The sequence below is a fragment of the Podarcis gaigeae genome (genome assembly GCF_964106915.1).
Source record: "Podarcis gaigeae genome assembly, chromosome: 17".
NCBI lineage: Eukaryota > Metazoa > Chordata > Lepidosauria > Squamata > Lacertidae > Podarcis > Podarcis gaigeae.
Window position 1 is genome coordinate 6617506 of NC_139694.1, and position 21919 is coordinate 6639424.

The 21919-nt window shown below is 44.6% G+C and overlaps 2 protein-coding genes across 2 annotated transcripts in view; one reads left to right on the top strand and one right to left on the bottom strand.

The window, feature by feature from the left end:
- The first annotated feature begins 4214 nt into the window (after window positions 1–4214).
- On the top strand, window positions 4215–6941 carry TOMM5 (translocase of outer mitochondrial membrane 5). The gene is made up of 2 exons (XM_083720052.1): window positions 4215–4475; window positions 6501–6941. The coding sequence occupies exons 1-2, from the start codon at window positions 4355–4357 to the stop codon at window positions 6533–6535; spliced, it is 156 nt and encodes a 51-aa protein (XP_083576178.1). The 5' UTR covers window positions 4215–4354; the 3' UTR covers window positions 6536–6941.
- Window positions 6942–8536: 1595 nt separating this feature from the next.
- IGFBPL1 (insulin like growth factor binding protein like 1) overlaps window positions 8537–21919 on the bottom strand; it is a 39017-nt gene continuing 25634 nt past the window's right edge. The window contains exons 2-5 of the mRNA XM_083719770.1: window positions 13351–13460; window positions 11564–11680; window positions 10880–11033; window positions 8537–8761 (exon numbers count right to left, since the gene is read on the bottom strand). Of these exons, the coding sequence (XP_083575896.1) occupies window positions 10884–11033; window positions 11564–11680; window positions 13351–13460 (377 nt within the window). The 3' untranslated portion in view covers window positions 8537–8761; window positions 10880–10883. The remainder of the gene's footprint in view (window positions 8762–10879; window positions 11034–11563; window positions 11681–13350; window positions 13461–21919) is intronic.

Consider the following 21919-nt stretch of genomic DNA (forward strand, 5'->3'; position numbering starts at 1 on the left):
TTAAGAACATGGGAGGGAGTGGCAGATATTCACAGGAAGGTCCACGGAGGAGAGTTCAGATTGTACCAAGACTTGCTGGAACAACCAGAACAACAGCAGCTAATGCCCCATTTTCCAGAAACGAATCTCTACCACTGTTGATATTAAGGATACCTAGTGTCACTGTCCGGTTCATGGTCAATCGATGTCCTGGCTGGGGACGTTGGGACCGGGGGCAAGATGGCAGAGTGGGAGCAGGAACGGGAGTCAGAAAGCCAAGAGTCCGAGGGTCAGAGAGTTGGGAGTCAAGAAGCCAAGGATCCAAGGGTCAGGAAGCAGGGAATCACAAAGTCAAGGGTTCAAGGAGCAAGAAGTCACAAAGTCAGGGGTCCGAGGATCAAGAAGCAGGGAGTCAAGAAGCCGAGGTTCAAGGATAAAGAAGCAAGGAGTCAAACGCAGGAAGGCAGGGAATGTGTTGCTGTAGCAAAGAGCCAAAGGGAAAATGCTGACCTTATATCCCTTCCCGGCTCTTGCCACCAGGTGCTGTGAGTTACCAATTGGCCTCACCTGTGTGGCTGCACCTTGCCTATTCAGAACAAACTTAGGAAGGCCCCAGACCTGCAGAGTCATATTGGTCACAGGGGCTGGCTTCTGCACTCACACCTGACACCTGTTCCTCTTCCTTCCTGTTTTCCACCTACCAAGGAACCTGTGTGCTTTGCCTAGGGATGGAGGCAGACCTGGGAAACAGGTGGGTTTTGCATTTCCAGATGGCGATAATGATAATAAAATGCTGGTGGTGATGATAATGAAAGCAAAGCAGACACAATAGGTCCGTTTACACAGCATGCAAAGGATTGCCACCTTTTAAGCTGCATTGTAAGTGCAGCCATTCATCATGCCATTGGGGGAAATGAGTATGTTATTTGGTGGCTTAATTTGACTAGTGTATAATCACAGCTATCTGGTCTCATTATTTAAATCTATTAAAGACAGAGATGGAAAATCGATGACTAATGCCTTCATTCAAGGGTCCTTCAGCCCATGTCATTTCTCCAGGGATTGCATAATTTGCTCAACGATACACCCACACCCACACGTACATTTGGGTGAGTCTGACTGGCCCATTGAGCTTCCCTGCTAAGTGGAAATTTGAACTCTATAGTCTCCCAAGGTCCTTGTTCAGCCCTCTAACAACTATACCACACTGCCTCAGACTGTTGCATTTTATCAATTTCTGTTTTGTACAGAAACCAGCTGCTCTGAAGGGCTTCAACAACTAGCTTAAGGTTGCAGAGAGGATGATGATGGAGTGGATGTTTAGAGCATAGCGATGTGAAATCTGGGTCTGCATGAATACTGAAAACTTTCCCTGCCCTAATTTCTCCACTTCATCCCAGCTTGAATTACACATCTGATTTCCACCAGGGCAGTTCAGGGTGAAGAACCATAGAAAAAGGATAGTATGAGATGCTCTTAATTTTAAATCTAACAGAGAACGACCCCTGCTGGCAGCGTAATAATTATTTCCATGCAGAATAGTAAAAAAAACAAACCATACCTGTGGCTTTTGCCGTCATCTGAACATCTGCAACTGCTGGTAGTTCTAGAAGGCTCAGCTAATAATAATAATAATAATAATTTTTATTAGGTACTTCCTCCCCCCATGTAATTTACATAAACAAGGATAAAGCAGCCCAATATACACAAATAATATGTACAAGAAGAGATACTGCTCTACTGTACTCCTCTAAAATCAAGATCCAAAGGCTGGTGTGAATTTGAATGTTTTGCCTGGCCCCTAAGAGCAGCTCATGACGGTGAAATAAATAAGTTTATTACCCTGGGGAGAGCACTCCATAAATGGGGGGGCCACCACTGAAAAGGCCCATTCTTGTGTCACCAATCTCTACTCCTTGGAGGCAGGCACACACAATAGGCCTGAAGTGAAAACGAAGGTATTGGATTTCTCTGAGCCTCCTTTCCCCTTCATCTTCTCCTCTGGTGGGAGTGTTGATGTGCCTGACAAGTGCAAGGGCCTGGACAAATTACCCCTGTTGCCTCCCCTCTGAAAGGCAACAGCACAGAGAAGTGTCCCGAAAATAAAACAATTCCCACAACAGAGCAGGATGCATCTGACAAAACCCTCTTTGAAAGTTTATGCTGTAATAAACACACATCTGTGAGTGCCCCAGCTGCAAGACTTTGCAGTTTCTGCCGTGTTTAGAAGGACGTTGCTTTTTTGTGTGTTTGCAGAGTGAACACACTTTCACCCAGTCACAATTCATGGGTTTCTTCATTTGTGTTGCCCCACCCCACCCAGTCAGAAGCTTTCACTTCCTGTCCAGGGAGGGGGAAAGAGGTTTGAGGAACTAGGAAATGGGTGTCCTCCATTAATTAAAAGTCCATGCAGCTAAGAAATGGAAAAAGATTAGTGTGACATCCATTGGAAATACTCAATGAAGCCTCATTCTTCTTCTTCTTTGCAAACAACTGTTCTTCATTCTTCTTCTTCACCACCACTGATATTTGAAAGGTGCTCTGGAAGCCAGAAGAGCAAGGCAAAAGTCTTTTAAAAAACAAAAAACAAGAGCAAGCACACAAACACAATTTTTATTAAATCGTCTGTTTTGCAATTTAAAATACTCATTTTACATCCTTAAGATATTAATGACTTCCCTTCTTCTTTCCCTGGTTCATTTTAAATATTACAAATCCCTGCATATTTGACAAAAACTATATACCATTCAGTATTCCATTATTGCATCCATCAAAACTTATTTACACTGTTGAATTTATCTTAATGCCGCCAGCGTTTTCAGCTGTACACAATTTCTGATATATTCAATAAACGTTTTCCAATCTTCTTTAAAATGTATGTTTTTCTTGTTCACTTATTCTGTATGTTAACATAACATAACATAGAACAAGCGCTCTTTGATCTGATGTGATTTAAATATTTGCATTTTGCTTTTCCAACTACAAATGTTCAGCTGAAAGTGGCACAATAATCCGTGGTTGACATCCATTTGTCTCGGGAGACAGTGGAAGAGTGCACCTTTTTGGGTGAAGTTAAACTGCCAGACATCTACAGCGCCTGCTGTGGCTGTAGAGTCGGATATGGGGGAAACATGTTTTGTCGCAGCTGGGGTTGCGCTGCTACAGACAAACCAGTGTCTCTTCTCTGTGGGTATTCCCCCTCTGGTCACTGTCATGGATGCACAACTTGACTGCCCATCTCCAATGCTTGGAGTTTGTTTCCCCTTTCTTACACACACACACACTCCCCTGGATTTTCCTCCTCTCCTTTGTGGGTCCTATTGTTAGATATTTGTGAAGGAAATAAGCAGCTATCTTCTCTTTAAAAGACATCTGAAGGCAGCCCTGTTTAGGGAAGTTTTTAATATTTAATGCTGTATTGTTTTTAACACTTGATTGGAAGCCGCCCAGAGTGGCTGGGGAAACTCAGCCAGATGGGCGGGGTATAAATAATAAATTATTATTATTATTGTTATTATTATTATTATTATTTCCTCCTGCATCTTTTATAATAATCTTTTATGTAATCTCCATTATACCCAAAATTCACCATTAAACAACAAGTGTTATTTCAACCCTACTAACGATTTCAACTGTTTCAATGGTTTTCAAGGTAAATTACAAGTTTCCCCCATTCCTTATTTAAATTTCGGTCTCCCAAAAGACGATTAATGCTGTTCAGCGGAGTCACCGCAATTCAAAATGTTGTTTCCTAGGATTTAATAGGGCTTTTAATACTTCTAAGTAGACACGGCTAAGGGCTGCCCTTCATGCAAACCTAAGAAGTAATAGAAATCCCACGGGCACTCAAGTAGCATCGCTCCATCTTCTTATGGCTCGTAACGCAGCTACTACTTTTCCCATTCTTTGGTCGGTTCTGGTGGAAGGAAGGAAGCTTGTCCCTAGCGGGCACCCATACGGGAGAGCGGTGCAGCGACGGGGAACGAAGCTTGTCCCTAGCGGCGACCCGTAGACGGCACAAGGCAACCGTGGGGAAGGAGGTTTGTCCCTAGCGGGCACCCGTACAGGAGAGCGGTGCAGCGACGGGGAACGAAGCTTGTCCCTAGCGGCGACCCGTACAGGAGAGCGGTGCAGCGACGGGGAGCGAAGCTTGGCCCTAGCGGCGACCCGAAGAGAGCATTACTAGGCAACCGTGGGGAAGGAGGTTTGTCCCTAGCGGGCACCCGTACAGGAAATCGGCGCAGCCGCGGTGGGCGGGAACAGGAAGGCCCTTTTTCCGGCGCGCGTTCTAGCCAGCGGCCTTTCGCTCCAGCCGAGCCGGGAGGGGAGACGCTCGCCCAGCCGACGCCTGAGGGACGCGGTGGTGCGGGAGGCCATGTTCCGCATCGAGGGCCTGGGGCCCAAGCTGGACCCGGAGGAGCTGAAGCGGAAGATGCGCGAGGACGTCCTCTCCTCCGTGCGCACCTTCCTCATCTACGTGGTCGCGCTGCGCATCAGTGAGTGGCGGGCGAGCGAGCGAGCGAGGGGGGAGAGGCCTTGGGGTCCGGCCGGCTCGGGCGTCGCCAGACGCCGCCGTGGGGACAAGCGGAGGGCAGGGTCGGCCCAAGAAGGGTTGGCGCCTGCCAAAGCCTGCAGCAGCCGGCCCTAGTTTGTCTAGGGAGCAGTGGCGTAGCGTGGGTTGTCAGCACCCGGGGCAAGGCAAGTAATTTGCGCCCCCTAACCCATGGATTTGCGCCCCCTAACCATAAGCCCCAGATGTTGCGGCCGCCCCCCCCCCCACGCTACGCCACTGCTAGGGAGGGAGTTCCAAAGAGCAGCCCAGCCAAGGCCTTTTTATCATCTCATTTCCCACACACACAAGGAGCCACAACTGGGTGCAGCTACCCACAGAGCCTAGGACTTGCCAATCAGAAGGTCAGCGGTTCGAATTCCCGCGACGGGGTGAGCTCCCGTTGCTCGGTCCCTGCTCCTGCCAACCTAGCAGTTCGAAAGTTTGTCAAAGTGCAAGTAGATAAATAGGTACCGCTCTGGCGGGAAGGTAAACGGCGTTTCCGTGCGCTGCTCTGGTTCGCCAGAAGTGTCTTAGTCATGTTGGCCACATGACCCGGAAGCTGTACGCCGGCTCCCTCGGCCAATAAAGAGATGAGCGCCACAACCCCAGAGTCGGCCACGACTGGACCTAATGGTCAGGGGTCCCTTTACCTTTACCAACGGTGTGCTTCTGTTGAGATCTCTGAATTGGAAAAATATGTACTTGAAACATTGCATGTTTTTTTGGGAGGGAGAGAGGTGGGGGTCAGATGTACCTAAATGGAAAGGACATTTGATTATGTGTTATTATTATTATTATTTATTGAATTTCTATATCACCCTATACCCAGGGGTCTCAGGCGGTTCACAGAATAAAATCAATATATAAAACCACAAAATACATAATAAAAATAACCCAGTAAACCCCCCCCCCCAAAAAAAACCCCACACATTTTAAAAGGGCATCGGATGTAAATCACATCAACCAAAGGCCTGGTTAAAGAGGAATGTTTTTGCCTGGTGCCTAAAGGTGTGTAATAAATTACGTGTTCCCCATAAATTGTTCCCCATAAAGTGCTGGCATACAAATGACTAGCTCCACAGCAGTGCAAGTGGAACGTCTGTGCAACCTTCTGGATGCAAGAGGGAATGTTGCATGGTGTGAAAACCAAACCACTGCTGTTTTAAGAGAGCTCCCTTTATGACACACCACTTCTTGGAGACGTGATTTTCACTCCACCTTGTAGATCCAAGATGCGACTGAATGTAATTCATGTGGCAGATGCGTCTCCAAACTTCAAAACTCCCAAAGCTCAATTCTACTAAGAATTTTTGGAAATAGTAGGAATGAAAATCCCATTAGAGCCACACACACTTAGCTTGACTCCTTTTTCTTTCTGGGTCTCTGAAGCCAGATAGTGGGCAAGACGTGATGAGAGCAGCCTTGTAGGCCAGAGATTCCCCACTAGAGTTGTAATTGCAGTGTTAAGATATGAAAATTCAAAACACGAAGTTATTTTTCATCAACTCATGGTAGGTAGGTACAAATAGCTCACTTGTTTTTGCTGGGACGCGAAATGGAGATTCCATCAATACAGCAGTGAGACAAAAGAGTTGGGCAGCTGTATGTTGCTTGAAATTAATATATAGATTGAGTTGGAGAAGGGAAGAGCAAATATATTGAGAATATTAGAATAATAGATACATTTTCTAGGAATGAAAATGTAATTGGCTAGATTGAGTATTCGAGGAGAGATGCTCTAATAGGTATATAGGAATGCTTTATGGAATAACTGTATCAGAAGCAACCAGCGAATATTGGGAGATGCTCAAGTGTAGAACTAATGTATAGTTCAGAAGCTTCATTTGTTCTAGCATGTGGGTGACCATATTCTGTGCCAATGCACAGTTAACTCATGGAATTCACTGCCATGTGGTTATGACTACAAACCTAGGTGGCTTTAAAAATGGGTGTATGCTTCTTTCTTCAGCTCCATTCATTTTAAAGAAGCTGGAAAGCATATGAAAACAAAAGAACATAAAGGACGCACTGAATGGAAGACCCAGGCGGACAGTGGTTGCTCTCCGATTGAATGGGCTGCGAAGAAAAGGCTGTATCCTGACAAATGCATCCAGACATTTTCCTACTGAAATATTTGGAAGATTGTAGAAGAGCTGAAGAGAGAAAGCCAATAACCGTTATTTACATGTGTCAGTATGCGGTTTCTTTATGTTTGGTACAAATTTATTGTTCTTCAGAGATTATATCAACCGATTTGGGAAAATTGTTACCTGTAAACAGAGTTCTTTGGAACAGAGCTTATCTCTGAAATGTTAATGATATGGTTATCACCAGAGTATCTCATTGTATCCTGTGCAATCTCGGTGGTTAAATCTTGAATGGCTGAAATAAAATGTGGCATATGTTCTAACATGGCATTCTACAATTACAGTCATTGTAGAGAATTTTATTCCCTTTGCCAATGTCTTTTCACATATAATGCGAGGAGGATAGTAGAAGCTTAGTGTGACTAGACAGGAATGAAGAACAGTGAGGATAATGTTCTAGGCTTTAAAGAATGCAAAGATTTGAAAACCAATTGATGCTAAGTAGTGCCAAAATTGGGTCTGACTACTCTTCCTCTTTGCTTAATGTATCAGGGTGACATTGGAAAGAAGGCAGCAGAAAATGGTGACAAGCAGTTAAGTTCATCCCCATCATAATTAGAGATTGGGATCCTGCAGTGAAGTTGACTGGCAGGTTGTTTCTGGGCAGACAAAAAGAAGCCATTTATATCAATATGAGGCTCATGAATTAGAGCTAGGGTTAGGCGTGACAGGGCTGGCAGCATTACTCCCCATACCACCATTGGGAACAGCCATATCACAGTGGCTTCTATGCTATTGCTTGCAGCATATGGATGGGGCCTGAGATGGCTTTTTAAAAGGATTAGACAAACTCTTGGGAGATGGGTCAATTAGCAGCCAGAATACCTAAATGGAACATCCACAGTCAGAAGAGGCATACTTTAAAAAGGCACCTGGCTCTTGGGAGACAGAGTGCTCATCTTGGTTCGATTCCACAAGGCAATCCTTGAAACTATTAACAGGCTGGCAGTCTTATTAGTGAGTCTTCCTTTCCCCATATCAAATAGTCAGTGATGCCAGATTTACTATAAGCGAGTTAAAAATCAATGATGTACCATGTCAATTGCTCTCCTTAACGGAGAAAAGAAATTGCAGTGTATGAAAGTAGCCACCAGGTGTCAGCAGCCAGTAGCTTTTTCTTCGCAAAAATCTAGTGTGGCTGTTTTTAAATAGCTATTTCAGCTGTCGGTCATGCAGATTAGTGTAGATTTCTTTGATCAGGAATGAATCTTCTCTTTTGAGGCGTTGGAAGGAGAGAAATCACAGATCTGCTAGAAAATTGCACCTTGTAAGTAATCACTATCTTGGGAAGGAAAGCTATGCCTACATTTCTCATGCAGACTAATGCTGAGAATGAAAAATGTCTTCCGTTTAAGCATCTGAAGATGCTGTTTTGGCCCACCAGAATGCTACCAGAATGACTGAATTTGCCTGAAAGTTTGTAGCAGTGTCACAGCAGAATCCTATGCTTACGTGGAAGTACGCTCCATGGAATTCAATGGGACTTATTCCTAGTTAAGTGTATGTAGGATTACATTTATTTATTTTTTGCCTGCCCCACTCTTCTGCCTTGCTTAAATTATGCATGATAGGTTAAAGGCATGGGAGTATGGACAATGAGGGGAAAGGTCGCAATCCTTTTCTTATTTAAAGATTAAACAAAGACAACTGACAATGCACTGCCAGAAGTCAAGACAACAACAAATAGTCTTCCTTTGGGTTTACTTTCAAAGATACAAGTATTATAGTTCTACTGTTGAGATTTGTCTTTTATAGTAAATTGCAGTGAGAAGCCAGTGAGACGAGGAGAGGGTGCTCGGGTGCTATGCTAGAACTACATCTGAGCTGCAGTACAAAGAGAGAAAAAAATTAAGAGTGTAAAAAGCCAACCATGCTTTTATTGAGCATTTATTACATCATTCACTACATGCCCAGTATTAGTCAGACACTCTAAGAAAAAGGTGTGCAAATTGCACCATTAATCAATAAGAATATCAAAATGGTATCTTCTAGTCTTCAGCAAGTTAAGAAAGCAAATCACTATTCCATGGGTTTCTAGTCTGCTTGGCTCTGATTCCCTCAGAGGTAGTCAGATCACTTCATTCTAGAAGGAAGGGATGGAGGGGAAAAGACAGTTATTGAGTGAGATCATCTGGTGATGCATTAAGACTACTAATCTCCACCCAAAGGTTGTGCAGCAAAATCCACTTTGAAAGTTACTTTGGCCAAATTAAGAGGGCCACATTGCTACGGAAATTGTAGAAAAGCAAGTACTACTATTCACTTCTTTTAACCCATTTTCTGATTGCTTTCTCTCTCAGATTGTCTCCAGGCTGTCAGTATTTTGTGGTAGGGATTAACTCTTGAGATTTTCTTTCAAGTGGATATGTTATGCTAGGGCCACATGACACTTTAATTGTGCAAACCGAAAGCATCTGCATGGATCTCCTGCAAAATACTGACATGCCTGGAGGCGTACCTAGAAGATGGAAGTACTCCGTGCATGACAAGAATCTTTGCTCTTGGAGAATACTACTTCCAGCAACATGATCCACTCTATTGTGGGAACAGTGCAAATAAGAAAACCGCTTTCCCTATCCTTCTGGATTTTGGAGCATTTACATTCAAAGAATAATCTCAATGCTCGCTTGCTGACTTGTTTTGAGCCTTATTAACCCCCTCCCATTTGATAGCCTTAAAAGGCTTTCAAAGCAGCTTGCAGCACTGTGAAAACGCAGTAGTTGCAATAAAATCACATTTAAATGACAAAGTCTGTCGCCTGAAAGAACATGTCACAAAAAACCCCAAGCTGTCAGCAATAAATTGGGAAAAACCTGTCTACATGTCCACATTTTACCATGTAGAAAGCAGCTCAATAATGAACACTCCTCTCTAGGAAGGAAGTTCCACAGATGGGAGGAGAATGGAGTGCAACTGTTGTATCCACCCATTTGCTTGACGGCCAAGAGGCAGAGACACTTTAAGCTCGGCTTCCTTAGCTGATCTTAAAGTACATGGGGGGGGGGGGAGCAGACTGAGAGGTCCCCTGAACTAGGTGTGATATGTCCTCAGGTGTGATGGTGCCAAACTTGTTGACACCATCTCACAACACACTTTATCCTGCAAGGGGCGTTGAAAATGGGATGATGAGCAAAATGGAATCCCTCTACGATTTTTTAATTATTTATTTGGTTTTTCAGATTAAAGTTTTTCAATCACATATTCAACATACAACATAAAAGCAAGATTCCAAAGAATCTCCTGGACTTCCCCCCTCCCTTTTGTGGGTACTATTGTAAATCATTTCCACCTGCATCTTTTATAATAATCCAAATCTTTTACATCTCCGTTATGTCCAAAATTCCCATTGAACTACAAGTGTCCAATTCCCAAGAGACTGTGATCTACTCCCAGAAAAAACAAATGGCAGTCATCTACCAGTTGTTTTTTTTTTTGGGGGGGGGAGTTCAGAGTTGTCAAGCTTTTTTTAGTGGTTCAGGTCAAAGTTGTCCAGCTTTTTTCAGGGGGGTAAGCCAACGTTAAGCTTTTTTTTGGGCATAATCCATCAACTTAATCTGCCATTCTTCTCTGGTTGGGACTTTATCTTCTTTCCATCTCTGGGCCAAGAATCCCTCTACAATTCCTTTTACCTGTCGTCCGTAACTACACTAAGCTGCTTAAAAACGAAGCCTTTGTCTTAACCCCCCAGTCCTGGAAAAAAACCCCTTAAATACATTGGAATGAAGCATGATAGTAGACCAGGAATTTCATGGAGGTGAGTGCAGAATTCCAAGCAGGTGAGAGAGGGAAGAGGGATGAATCTCCGAGGAAAGGAAACTCATCCATCTGCTGTACTTTATTCCACTAGCTTGTTTGAGAAAAGGCTTTTCCCAAACTGGCTTGCTAACTAGTATTTACATGCTAGTTGCTGAGTAGGGATTTCCCACGTTTGGACAGAAACACTGGCTGCCAGCCTCTTAGTGCACTATTATGAAGGCTTATTTTTAAGGCTGTTCTAGAAGTTCCTTGGTATTCATGCCTCTGCCTTTCTCTCCATGAGTTGAAATTAACACTGTAAGCTCCTCCGGGCAGGAACCTTTCCGTTAAGAACACCATTGTAAACCATGTACAAATCAGTGCTGACTATGACCCAAGCTGGACATACACAATGTCTCAAAATGGCACTCCTAGACTCAAAGAGCACTAGCAGCATCAATATTACCTTGCTACTTCATGTCATCCGATGCTGGGAAATTACCCCTCTTATTTTTGCTTTTCTCTAGGACTTTAATATTCCCCTCTGCCTGTGTTTCTCCCACCATGTTTGTAGCATGGCACTGGTAAATGCCCTCGTCTTCTTTTGTCAGTGGGTTAATCTGGAAGGGAGACAGACACACAAAGAAGAAAAGGTGAACCGTAGCAACCAAAAGGGTTAGTTCATGTCTGTACAATTCATAGATTCAGAATTCACGGCAGCTGCCACAAGGGAAGACTGATGGTTTTTCCCCAGGGATATTCTGCAACATTGATGCAATAATAATGGATTTATACCGGATAGTCCACATATCATCCTGCACTATTTGTTGTTCAGCAATGCTGCTCCACTACAACAACAACAACAATCTGGCTGAGTTTCCCCAGCCACTCTGGGTGGCTTCCAATCAAGTGTTAAAAACAATAAAGCATTAAATATTTAAAACTTCCCTAAACAGGGCTGCCTTTAGATGTCTTTTAAAGAGAAGATAGCTGCTTATTTCCTTCACATCTGAAGGGAGGGCGTTCTGCAGGGCGGGTGCCACTACCGAGAAGGCCCTCTGTCTGGTTCCCTGTAACCTCACTTCTCGCAATGAGGGAATCTACTGTACGGAGGGGCACTCTTGAACTATATAGTGCAATGGGAACTTACCAAAACCCAGCCTGTGCTCTCATGTTTTGAAGGACCGCCTCGGACCTGCACTGCCATGTTGACTCTGTCTCCAGGAAGTTCCTCTAAGAGCTTTACTCCCTTTGGGGACTCGGTGACCTGCAGAGTTTTAGCAAGGTGAAAACACACTAGACACAGGCTTTAAGCTCAGATCCGATTGTGAACCCCACCCTCCACGAAACCCTCCAGTTTTCCCGGACATTTCCTGGGCCATAAAATTGGATGCTGTTTTTGCATTTGATGTTAGAATTCCTGCCCGTAATTGCAGTCAAGGGGTTTTTGTCTATCACATGACGGTGTATGTTTTGACTCCACAGTGTGGGAAGTGACGGAGACAGGATGTTTGTGTCACTGTGTTCCGTGAAATGGGACTATTGTCCTTTGTTCTTTTTCTCTTTGCTGTCTGATGCTAGAGAGAGAGGGAGCCATGTTGCAGTGCTCCGTGTGTGTTGATATGTAAATAAAGTAGATTAGCCAAAATGCTGAGTTGCTGAGGTCTGTCACGCAAGCTGCGAAGACTCTGCAGATCCCTAAGTGTGCCGGTGTCTGTTGGCATCAGTCGCTGTGATGTTCGGGCTAAAGAAAGCTTTTGAAGCTCCCGAATGATTGACCAGGAGGGAGAGAACACGCCAGTCGGGCATGTGTCTCTGCCAGGGTCCTACATGAGTATAGGGCTGAACTCCTGATATTTGAATCCCCTGGTTCCTATTGCTAGTATTGTAAGCAACCTTGAGTGGTGCTGTTATACCACTTCAAGCTTGTTTGGTAGAGCAGGAGACTTAATCTCAGGGTTATGGGTTTGAGCCCCATGTTGGCTAAAAGATTCCTGCACTGCAGGGGGTTGGACCAGATGATCCTTGTGGTTCCAACTCTACAATTCTATGATTCTAAATTTGATGTAAACATCTAGGCCATCTGAACTTCTTGGTTATGAGAACAGCCTTCCTTAAGCTAGTGCCCTCCAGATGTTTTGGTAGAGGCTGATGGGAGATGTAGTTCAAATACCTGGAGGGCACCAGGTTGGGTGAAGTTAGTTGTAGGAAAACCAAGATCTGGAGAGGACAACAGCCTATATATCAGTTTCCAGATCACTGGCTCTACCTGAAAGTGAAGCTTCATCTTCTATAATAAATTGATTTTACAAATATAAAATTGTAACAATATAACCATCCACATTTAAAGATTCCTCCAAATATCTAGACTTCCCATCTCCCCTTCCATGAGTCCTAACCTTTTCTGCTGCATCATTTTCAATAGTCCATATTTTATACAACTCCATTATCTCCGCAGTAATTGCTACATTACAAGTGTTAATACAATCCTGCTAATGTTTTCATCTGCTTACAGTGGTCTCCAATATAAATTACAAATTCCCCCCATTCTTTGTTAAAGTTTTGGTCTTCTTGGTTCCTGCGTTCCTTAGTTTCCGGTCAGTTTTGCCATTTCGGCATAGTCCCAACAGTTTAATTTGCCATTTTTCTCTGGTTGGGACTTTATCTTCACTCCATCTCTGGGCTGGTAACATCTGTGTGGCTGCTGTTGCATACATGAAAAGTCTTTCCCTCTCCCTTGGAATATCAGCACCTACAACTCCTAATAAAAAAGCCTCTGTTTTTTTAAAAAAAATAAAAGTTAATTTGAACATTTTCCCCCCAACTCATTATGTATCATTTCTCAAAATGACAGAAGCTTCAGCATCTAACATCAGAAACAAGGCTGGCTCAGCTCTAGATCTCTACCCCATAAAACACTTGGCATCTTTCACATACCTTCTTCCAGGTGATGATGGGTGTTGGGACTGCTTTCACTTCACAAGACAGGTAGACTTGGGCTCCAGTTACATTGTGAATCCTCTTTGGGGGTACAACAATAGCGGGAGCTGGAAGAGCAGGGGGGAAAGACATGCATTTCAGAATGGCAGTTTCGTGGGCTTGTCATATATGTAGTCCTTTGGCATAATGAGTTTTGTCCCCCCCCCCCGCCCAATAATATTTATTATTTTTCATACAAAAACATAACAAAAGAGAGAATAAACAATAATAAAAGAAAAAAGGAAAATGAAAAGAAAAAGAAGAAAGAATATAAAACATAAAATACATCCAATCACCTCGTAAACTAAAACTTAATTAATTAATTAAAATCCATCTTCTTAAACATATTACTTGACTTCCTCTAATCTCTTCCATCTGAATTTCTTAGTAATTATATATAGCAGTTTCCAATATTATTTCATAAAACCATATCACAGTTATAATCATATTTCCTAACTTTTCTTATCGTACTTTTTCTTATTTATTTACTTAGTCCTAATTTAGTCCTAGGCCTAATTAGGCATAATGAGTTTTTCTATAGAACGGGAAGCTAGCTAAAAAATTGATTGGCTACACTTTTTGTTGTGCTTAAAGTATGCTAATTCTTTGTGTTAAGGCAGGGCAAATAAAATTCATCCATTGTCTTTAGGACTGTGTTTAGTTTGCTGCTGCCCTGGGAAAAAAAAATCTGTCCCCCAATTTATAGCATGCCCCATTTACAAAATCTGAACGCCATAAACTGCTACTTTCATTTCATTTTGTTCATCATCCAAGCCCTCGCGGTTATGGAGCTGCCTTTGGCAACAGAAAGGAAAAAGAAAAGAAAAAGAAAAGGCTCCGATTATCCAGCACGTGGAGCTGTGTCCCTTTCTCATAGATTCAAACTGTGTTTCCTCATACTGGACCCAGACTGCTTCTGCATAGCTTTCTTCCTGCCACTACTGAACTGTTTGCAAGTTGATTTCAGACCCTGAAAAAAACCTATTTAAAATAAAAATAAAAAATGTAAATAGAGCACGAAGAGAGGGTGAATCAATTAATATTCGGGACAACCAGAACAATCATGGGAAAAGTAAAACTTTAGCTGGATTTTTCTTCACAGCTGCAAGAATATTAATTTCTAGGTATTGGAAATACCTATAAAGGCACGGTATGAAAAGTTGTCATTTCTAGCAGTTTCTGAGCAGCTAACCACTAAAGTGCGACAATTTAGGGGACAAATTTAAAAAGGCAAATTTTACGCCATTAGTGTAATGAGGTTGGCTTGAGATTCAGGAAAACACCTTCGCCCAACTCCTCTTCTTGTAAGGCCTAGAGGAGACCATAAGCACTTGTTCCCTCAGACTAACCACAGTTTGTCTTTATGTCACGACTGGACCAATTTGTGTTAGATTCAAGTATAGCTTATTAAAGCAAGCCAAGATCAAGCTACGGTTTCTAATCCTGGCTTGTTTCAGCAGACCGCAGTTGAAACAACCTGTTCCCGTTCCCATAAAGCCACTTCCGCCTTAAGGAGGAGGTGGGGTTGCAGGCTCTCACGACCCCTCCACGTGCGTGTGGTCAGCCCCGCACAATTGGGGGGGAATTCCCAGCTGCGTCACTGCCAGGTGACCAATCCGATTGGTCTGGGGGTGTGGCCTGCTTGATTTAAGCAGGGCGCATCACGGAGCTCTCCCCTTTTCGCGCTTCCAGCTGCTCCGGTTTTCCCACCCTCCTGCCCTTTAGGTTTTTCATCTCTTGACCTTGCTATGGACTTCGGTTGGTCGCCGTTGAGGGGCCTGGTAGGACTTTTCCCACTTGGCAAATTGGCACGGGCCATTTGGTTTTCGCCTACCTCGTAGCAAATCGTCATAACTTTGTAAGGTTTGGCGGTTAGGCATTGGAATATTGCTGGAGGAGAGAGGTGGGGAGGTAGCGCCCCGCACATTGAAGGGTACTCCGTTAAAGGATTCTGGGGTGTGTGGCCCTGTCCGAAGCCTGGGGAGGCTAGGGCCTAAGGCACAACCCCTAGTGGTGACCCTGGGGGAGTTCCTAATTGATGTGCATCAGCAGGACCCCCCCTACTGATGGTTAACCCTTCCCAGACTCCCTGCATGATGGGCAGGAGTCAGATATAGTCAGTTAGGTCCAATGCCTAAGCCAATACAGTGGTACCTCTGGATGCAAATGGGATCCGTTCCGGAGCCCTGTTTGCACCCTGAAGCGAATGCAACCTGCGTCGGTGCGTGTGCGGGTCGCGATTCGCTGCTTCCATGCATGCGCGTGATGTCACTTTGAACGTCTGCGCATGTGCGAGTGGTGAAGCCCGGAAGTAACACGCTCCGTTACTTTCGGGTCACCACAGAGCGCAACCCGAAAATGCTTATCCCGAAGCTCCTTCAATCCGAGGTATGACTGTACCACTCACAATCTAAAGCCAATAAAGTTGTGGCCTTTTTTTAGCCCATTAACCTAAAATACTGGTGTCAAGTGTCTTTATTCAACCTCCGGGGGGGAGGGGTGGTGGTGGTGGTGGTTGGGACCTTGCCACGCAATGCAAAACTTATGGTTTAGCGTTGCATTTGAATTGGGCTAGTGGGTTGCAAGTATTCTGCAGTTGCATCCAGTTGCGATGTTCTTGGGTGTCTACGGTCTGCTCACTGAGCAGAAGAGCTTTCATCACTGGAAGAAAAAATGTCGCAATGTCTGTGGACCAACAAAGAGCTTTTCATTGAGTTGAAACTGGTTTGAGAGTGGGGGATCACTGTCTGTGAAGCACACACAAATGTATTTTGTGTCGTGGTTGCTTTTGATCAAGGAGGTTTTGTGATACAACGGCAAAACCTTATTAACCAGAAGTAAGAAGGGGCCGAGTTTGCATTGCATACCATCAGAAGCAAGTCCTCTTTCAACCTAGCTTCACTTCTATGAATATCTCTTGGGGGGCTGGGGGTGGCAGGGTTGCGTTTGTCTGCCAAGCCTGTGGCACAACAAAGGGAACGCAACGGTTCAGGTGTCTTCATTTCCCTACATTTCCCCTCGTTTTATTTCACGCAGAGTGCTTTGTTGGCGGTATCTATGGCAACATTTCAGAACAACGGCAAGCTTCTTTTGCGGGGACACCCTGGCGAAATTAAGCCAATTTTCTTCCGGCTTTTACGACGCCGAGGAAGACGCGGGCTCCCTGGATTCCCTCGGCATTAGCCCTTTCAGACGGCAATTATCTCAGGGGGAGACCTCCGAATCAGTCTCTGGAAGCACAATGCCAACTCTGCAAGAGTTCCCATCTATACGGAGCTTAGCTCTCCGGAATCAACATGGCGGCACGTCTTCCATGGGGCTGCTGCCATCGTACCTGCCAGCCGCCACAGATGCTGGGGGAATAGAGGACACAGCAGAGGATGCCTTCAGCTCAGGAAATAGGAAGGACACGGGACTTCCTCCTCTATTGGCACCTGTCCCTGGCTACACTGCTCTTGGGTGGGTGGGGGGAGAAAGAAAGGCCATCTGTTAGGAGCTCTCCCATCTGTAAAATTACCATTGACAAATGAATATTTGTATTAATGCTACTTAACTGAGTCTGTAAGGAGATGAAGCGTCCCATACAGAATGCAGAGTAATTCCCTTTGTATCCCAGGATTAATACCTGCTGAGTCCCTTCTGTTCCAAGATTTTTGTGTGTGTGGGTTGTTTTTTTTTTTTTGCAGTGTGCATGTGTCTAATGGCATAATTGTTCACACCTGCTTTGAGATGCGGTTGTCCCTCAGATGTAATTGTAACATTTTGTGTACGTGTGTGAAAAACCAGCACCTGACGTACAGAGGGCACAATGGGATCTTGTTTTATGGTTCTTCCAGGGTTTAATTGTCGGCGGTTCATCGCGGAACCCCTATCACTGCTCTTGGTTTGCTGAAAAGATCTGAAATATGCACCAAGGAGCACAATCCAAACCACCTGCACAAATGCAAATGTTTTGGCTCTGTCTAATAATACAGTGGAACCTCGGTTTTCAAACGTAATCTGTTTCAGAAGACCGTTTGACTTCCGAAACGTTCGAAAACTGAGGTGCAAAGGGTGGTCTGCCAGAAGCCAGAACAGCTAGAGAGAGCACTGTGCAGCGCTCCCTCTAGCTGTTTTAGCGGCGCAAAGCCTCCACAGGGCAGTGGGGAACCTTCATCCCGCTGCCCTGCGGAGGCTTCGCGCGGCTATCCTTGGCTTTTGAGGGAGGGGACAGAGCGTGGCTGTGTCCCTTCCCCCACCTCCCGCAAAAGTCCCCAAGAGCCCTGCTCCCTTTAAAGAGCTGCGCGGAGTGTGTGTGTGGCACTTTGGGGCTTCTCCCTCCTTGGGGAAAAGTCTGCAAGTGCCGCACACACACTCCACGCGGCTCATGAAAGGGAGCGCTGAGCAGAGCCTGGGATGCATACAGGCTCTGCTCAGCGCTCCCTTTAAATAATTTTTTTCCCTTGATTTCCCCCTCTAAAAGCTAGATGCGCCTTATGGTCAGGTGCGCCTTATGGAGCAAAAAATACAGTATGTCCTACACTCAAAGCTCTTTAATGAAAAGGCAGGATCTAAATATCATCAATAACGAGGCTGATTTCAGTCCTCTATATTTTAATAAGATGCTTGTGTGTGCATTTCTGCTGTATTTCAAAACCAGCTGGGGGCAGAACCTTTGATCCATTCTCAAACTTGACCATTACAAAGGCTTTCCCTTGTGGCTATTTTGTCCCTTTGCTCTGGCTCTGATCAGTACCCCCCCTCTCTCTCCTCCTCCTCCTCCTCCCTCCCCACACTACAGAGTGCACTTCTATAAGGCCATTTCTTATCAGCACAATTTCTCACCACCACATGTCAACACAATTCTTTCCAGGCGCAATCCCACCCCGGCCCCACTACAAAGACCGACTGTACAAGCTTTGTGCAGGGAGCTAAGCCAAGCTGGGAGGCAGATGGAGACACCCGGGCTGTTCCTCGTCTCTTGCAGTTTATCCAAGACCCTAAGCAAGGAGGGAGGGAGTGCAAATTAGCGCACAGCGCATCCTTTCCTGGAACTCCTTGATAATTACCATTTGCTGAATATGAGGAGCTGTCATTTCTATTGAAACTAGTTAAGGCTCCTGCAGACAATCTGTTTATTCAGCATCCATCCATCTTTGCTTGCACAAAGTGCATGTGGTGGTCAGACTATGTATGGTCTTTATCAAGCATTTGTTCTGAGTGGGTATAGCATAATGAGCATTCATCCCAATTTGCTTGTGGGGTGTTTCCATGTCTTCCTAGCACACCACGTACAAGGCTTCATCCTCTACCTCTACCTCATACCCAGCTCTACCTTTCTTTTAAATCAGAACCAGTGAAGGCGGTGAAGGTCCTGTGTGAGTGTCTGGAGGCGGTTGGAGTATGGATGGTGGCTAACAGATTGAGGTTGAATCCTGACAAGACAGAAATACTGTTTTGGGGGGACAGGAGGCGGGCAGGTGTGGAGGATTCCCTGGTCCTGAATGGGGTAACTGTGCCCCTGAAGGACCAGATGCGCAGCCTGGGAATCATTCTGGACTCACAGCTGTCCATGGAGGCACAGGTCAAATCTGTATCCAGGGCAGCTGTGTACCAGCTCCACCTGGTACGTAGGCTGAGACCCTATCTGCCTGCAGACTGTCTCGCCAGAGTGGTGCATGCTCTGGTTATCTCCCGCTTGGACTACTGCAATGCACTCTACGTGGGGCTACCTTTGAAGGTGACTCGGAAACTACAACTAATCCAGAACGCGGCAGCTAGACTGGTGACTGGGAGCGGCCGCCGAGACCATATAACACCAGTCTTGAAAGACCTACATTGGCTCCCAGTACGTTTCCTAGCACAATTCAAACTGTTGGTGCTGACCTTTAAAGCCCTAAACGGCCTCGGTCCAGTATATCTGAAGGAGCGTCTCCTCCCCCATCGTTCTGCCCGGACACTGAGGTCCAGCTTCGAGGGCCTTCTGGTGGTTCCCTCACTGTGAGAGGCCAAGTTACAGGGAATCAGGCAGAGGGCCTTCTCGGTAGTGGCGCCCGCCCTGTGGAACGCCCTCCCATCAGATGTCAAAGTGATAAACAACTACCTGACATTCAGAAGACATCTGAAGGCAGCCCTGTTCAGGGAAGTTTTTAATATGTGACATTTTAGTGTATTTTTCATCATTGTTGGAAGCCGCCCAGAGTGGCTGGGGAAACCCAGCCAGATGGGCGGGGTACAAATAATAAATTATTATTATTATTATTATTATTATTATTATTATTAACTGTCTTGAGACGCTACTCCAGATTTGTGTAGGTTTTACTCCTTTGCCTTTTCTTCTCCTGAAGACATCCTGCAAGGCAGAAGTTTAGGATCAGAGTTTTCCTTCTCCTTGATCGGCTGCCTGTGAGAATGTTGAGGATGGTAGGACAGGATATATTGATTAAATATTACCTTCCTCACTCATGCTAGTGAGCTAGTAGCAGAGCACATTCCCTTGTACATTGCAGGAAGCTAGTTGATGCATTCATTAGAACCATATAAGTTGAGCAATCCAGTCCGGCTTGTCCAGATCGGATTGTTCCTAGTAAATTTCCCTTTAGTTCCCTCTTAAAAACAATAATGATACAGGCATGTAATGCCCTAAAAGAGAATTTTATGAAAATGATTTACAGGTGGTACATGACACCAGTCAAGCTTGCAAAAATTTACCATTTGCCCGAAAATAAATGTTGGAAATGTAATGAGACTGAAGGTACATTCTTTCACCTTTGGTGGACATGCCCAAGGATTAAGACATTCTGGGAGATGATTTATAATGAAATGAAAAAGGTATTTAAATATACCTTTCTGAAGAAACCAGAGGCCTTTCTCCTGGGCATGGTCGGCCAATTGGTGCCAAAGAAGTATAGAACTTTCTTTATGTATGCCAAAGCAGCAGTAAGAATACTCATTGCGAAGTATTGGAAGACACAAGATTTACCAACCCGGGCAGAATGGCAGATGAAGTTGATGGACTATATGGAATTGGTGGAAATGACTGGCAGAATCCGAGACCAGGCAGAAGAGTCGGTGGAAGAAGATTGGAAAAAAATTAAAGATTATTTACAGAAATATTGTAAAATTAATGAGCTTTAGAAAAATGGTGGAATGAAGTTATATGGCTTTGGCAGAAATGTTATAAGGAATTAGGTACGGATAGATTGTTAATGTATTAGAGGGAAAAAACAAGGTTAGAATATGTTAAGATTAATTACAGGACAGAAAACAGAGGAAGATGGAAAGGAATTGCTGAAACAGTTAATTGAAGTGGAATACAAAAAGGGAGGTGTGAGGAAGTCAATGAAACAAGTGAATGAAAGATAAGATTGAAAATATTGGAAGTGTTTTTAATTGTTCTTGTTTTGTTTTGTTAATTCAATGTTTTATGTAGTGTTTTTGTTTTTGTATTGTATTGTATTATATTGATTTGTTTAATTCTTTTTCTTTCTTTTTGTAATCTTTAAACTCTTAATAAATATTTTTTTTAAAAAAAAACCAATAATGATACAACAGTTTTCTTTTAAAAGTAATGGTGAAGTTGACTTACGTTCAGTTCACAGTATGGTCCGGAAGGCAGGCTTTAGCTTGTAGTTACAGTTACAGAGAAAATGTGGGTTCATCCTTTGTGAGGGCTGAGCCCATGTGCTGTTGGCTGAGAGCCGACAGAGAGGAAGATGGCAAAAGAAAAGTAGCAAAAGAGGAAGAGAGCTGCGTGTCTCGTTCCTTTATAGGGTGTGCTAGGGTCATGCCCATCTACCTGGTCACACACGGGGAGGATGCCCCAGGGCAGGTATGACAGGAAGTCCTCCCTGTCTGGAGGAACATTCCCCTGTGTGTCCACTCTAGGAAACAGGAAATGTTGTATTTGATTGCTACAGTGAAGATACTGTTAGGATATAGTTCCATTCCACCTTAAAAGGGCCAGGCATGACTGTTGTGTATCACATGCCTGTTTACTTCCAGCACCTGCTGGGAACTTCCATTGTATGTTGCTTTTGCTATACTGCTGTTTTGCTGGAGACGAAGGGAAGCAGACATGTTTTCCTTTGTTCCTGAACTATGCTGAATAAATGCTGTAAATATGCTTACACATTTCTCTGTCTGCCTCTTCTGCTGCAAGATGATTTACACACTCTGCTGATAGAGCGCGCACGGGTCTCTAAACGTATCTGAGGCTCGTGTCGCTAGTTGATGCTGTTCCAAGGGAGACCGGCTGCCAGCCGGTGGGTGGAGCCAGCTGGGGGCCTGTTTGATGCCTGCCTGATGCCCCCGTCTCCCCGGCAGTATCCCAACAGATACATCCCACACTGCCTTCCCAGGTTGACGAGACCCATCTGGCCCTTTGTAGCACGTGCAGGATGGTCTCACCTTGAGAGCCAGTGTGCTGTAGTGGTTAAGAGCGGTAGTCTTGTAATCTGGTGAACTGGGTTCGCTTCCCCGCTCCTCCACATGCAGCTGCTGGGTGACCTTGGGCCAGTCACACTTCTCTGAAGTCTCTCAGCCCCAC

Excerpts from the sequence above, each read along its gene's own strand:
- TOMM5 (XM_083720052.1), top strand. The coding sequence starts at position 4,355 with ATGTTCCGCATCGAGGGCCTGGGGCCCAAGCTGGACCCGGAGGAGCTG. Across the intron at positions 4,476-6,500 it reads CGTGGTCGCGCTGCGCATCA|CTCCATTCATTTTAAAGAAG; the intron begins GTGAGTGGCGGG and ends TTCTTTCTTCAG.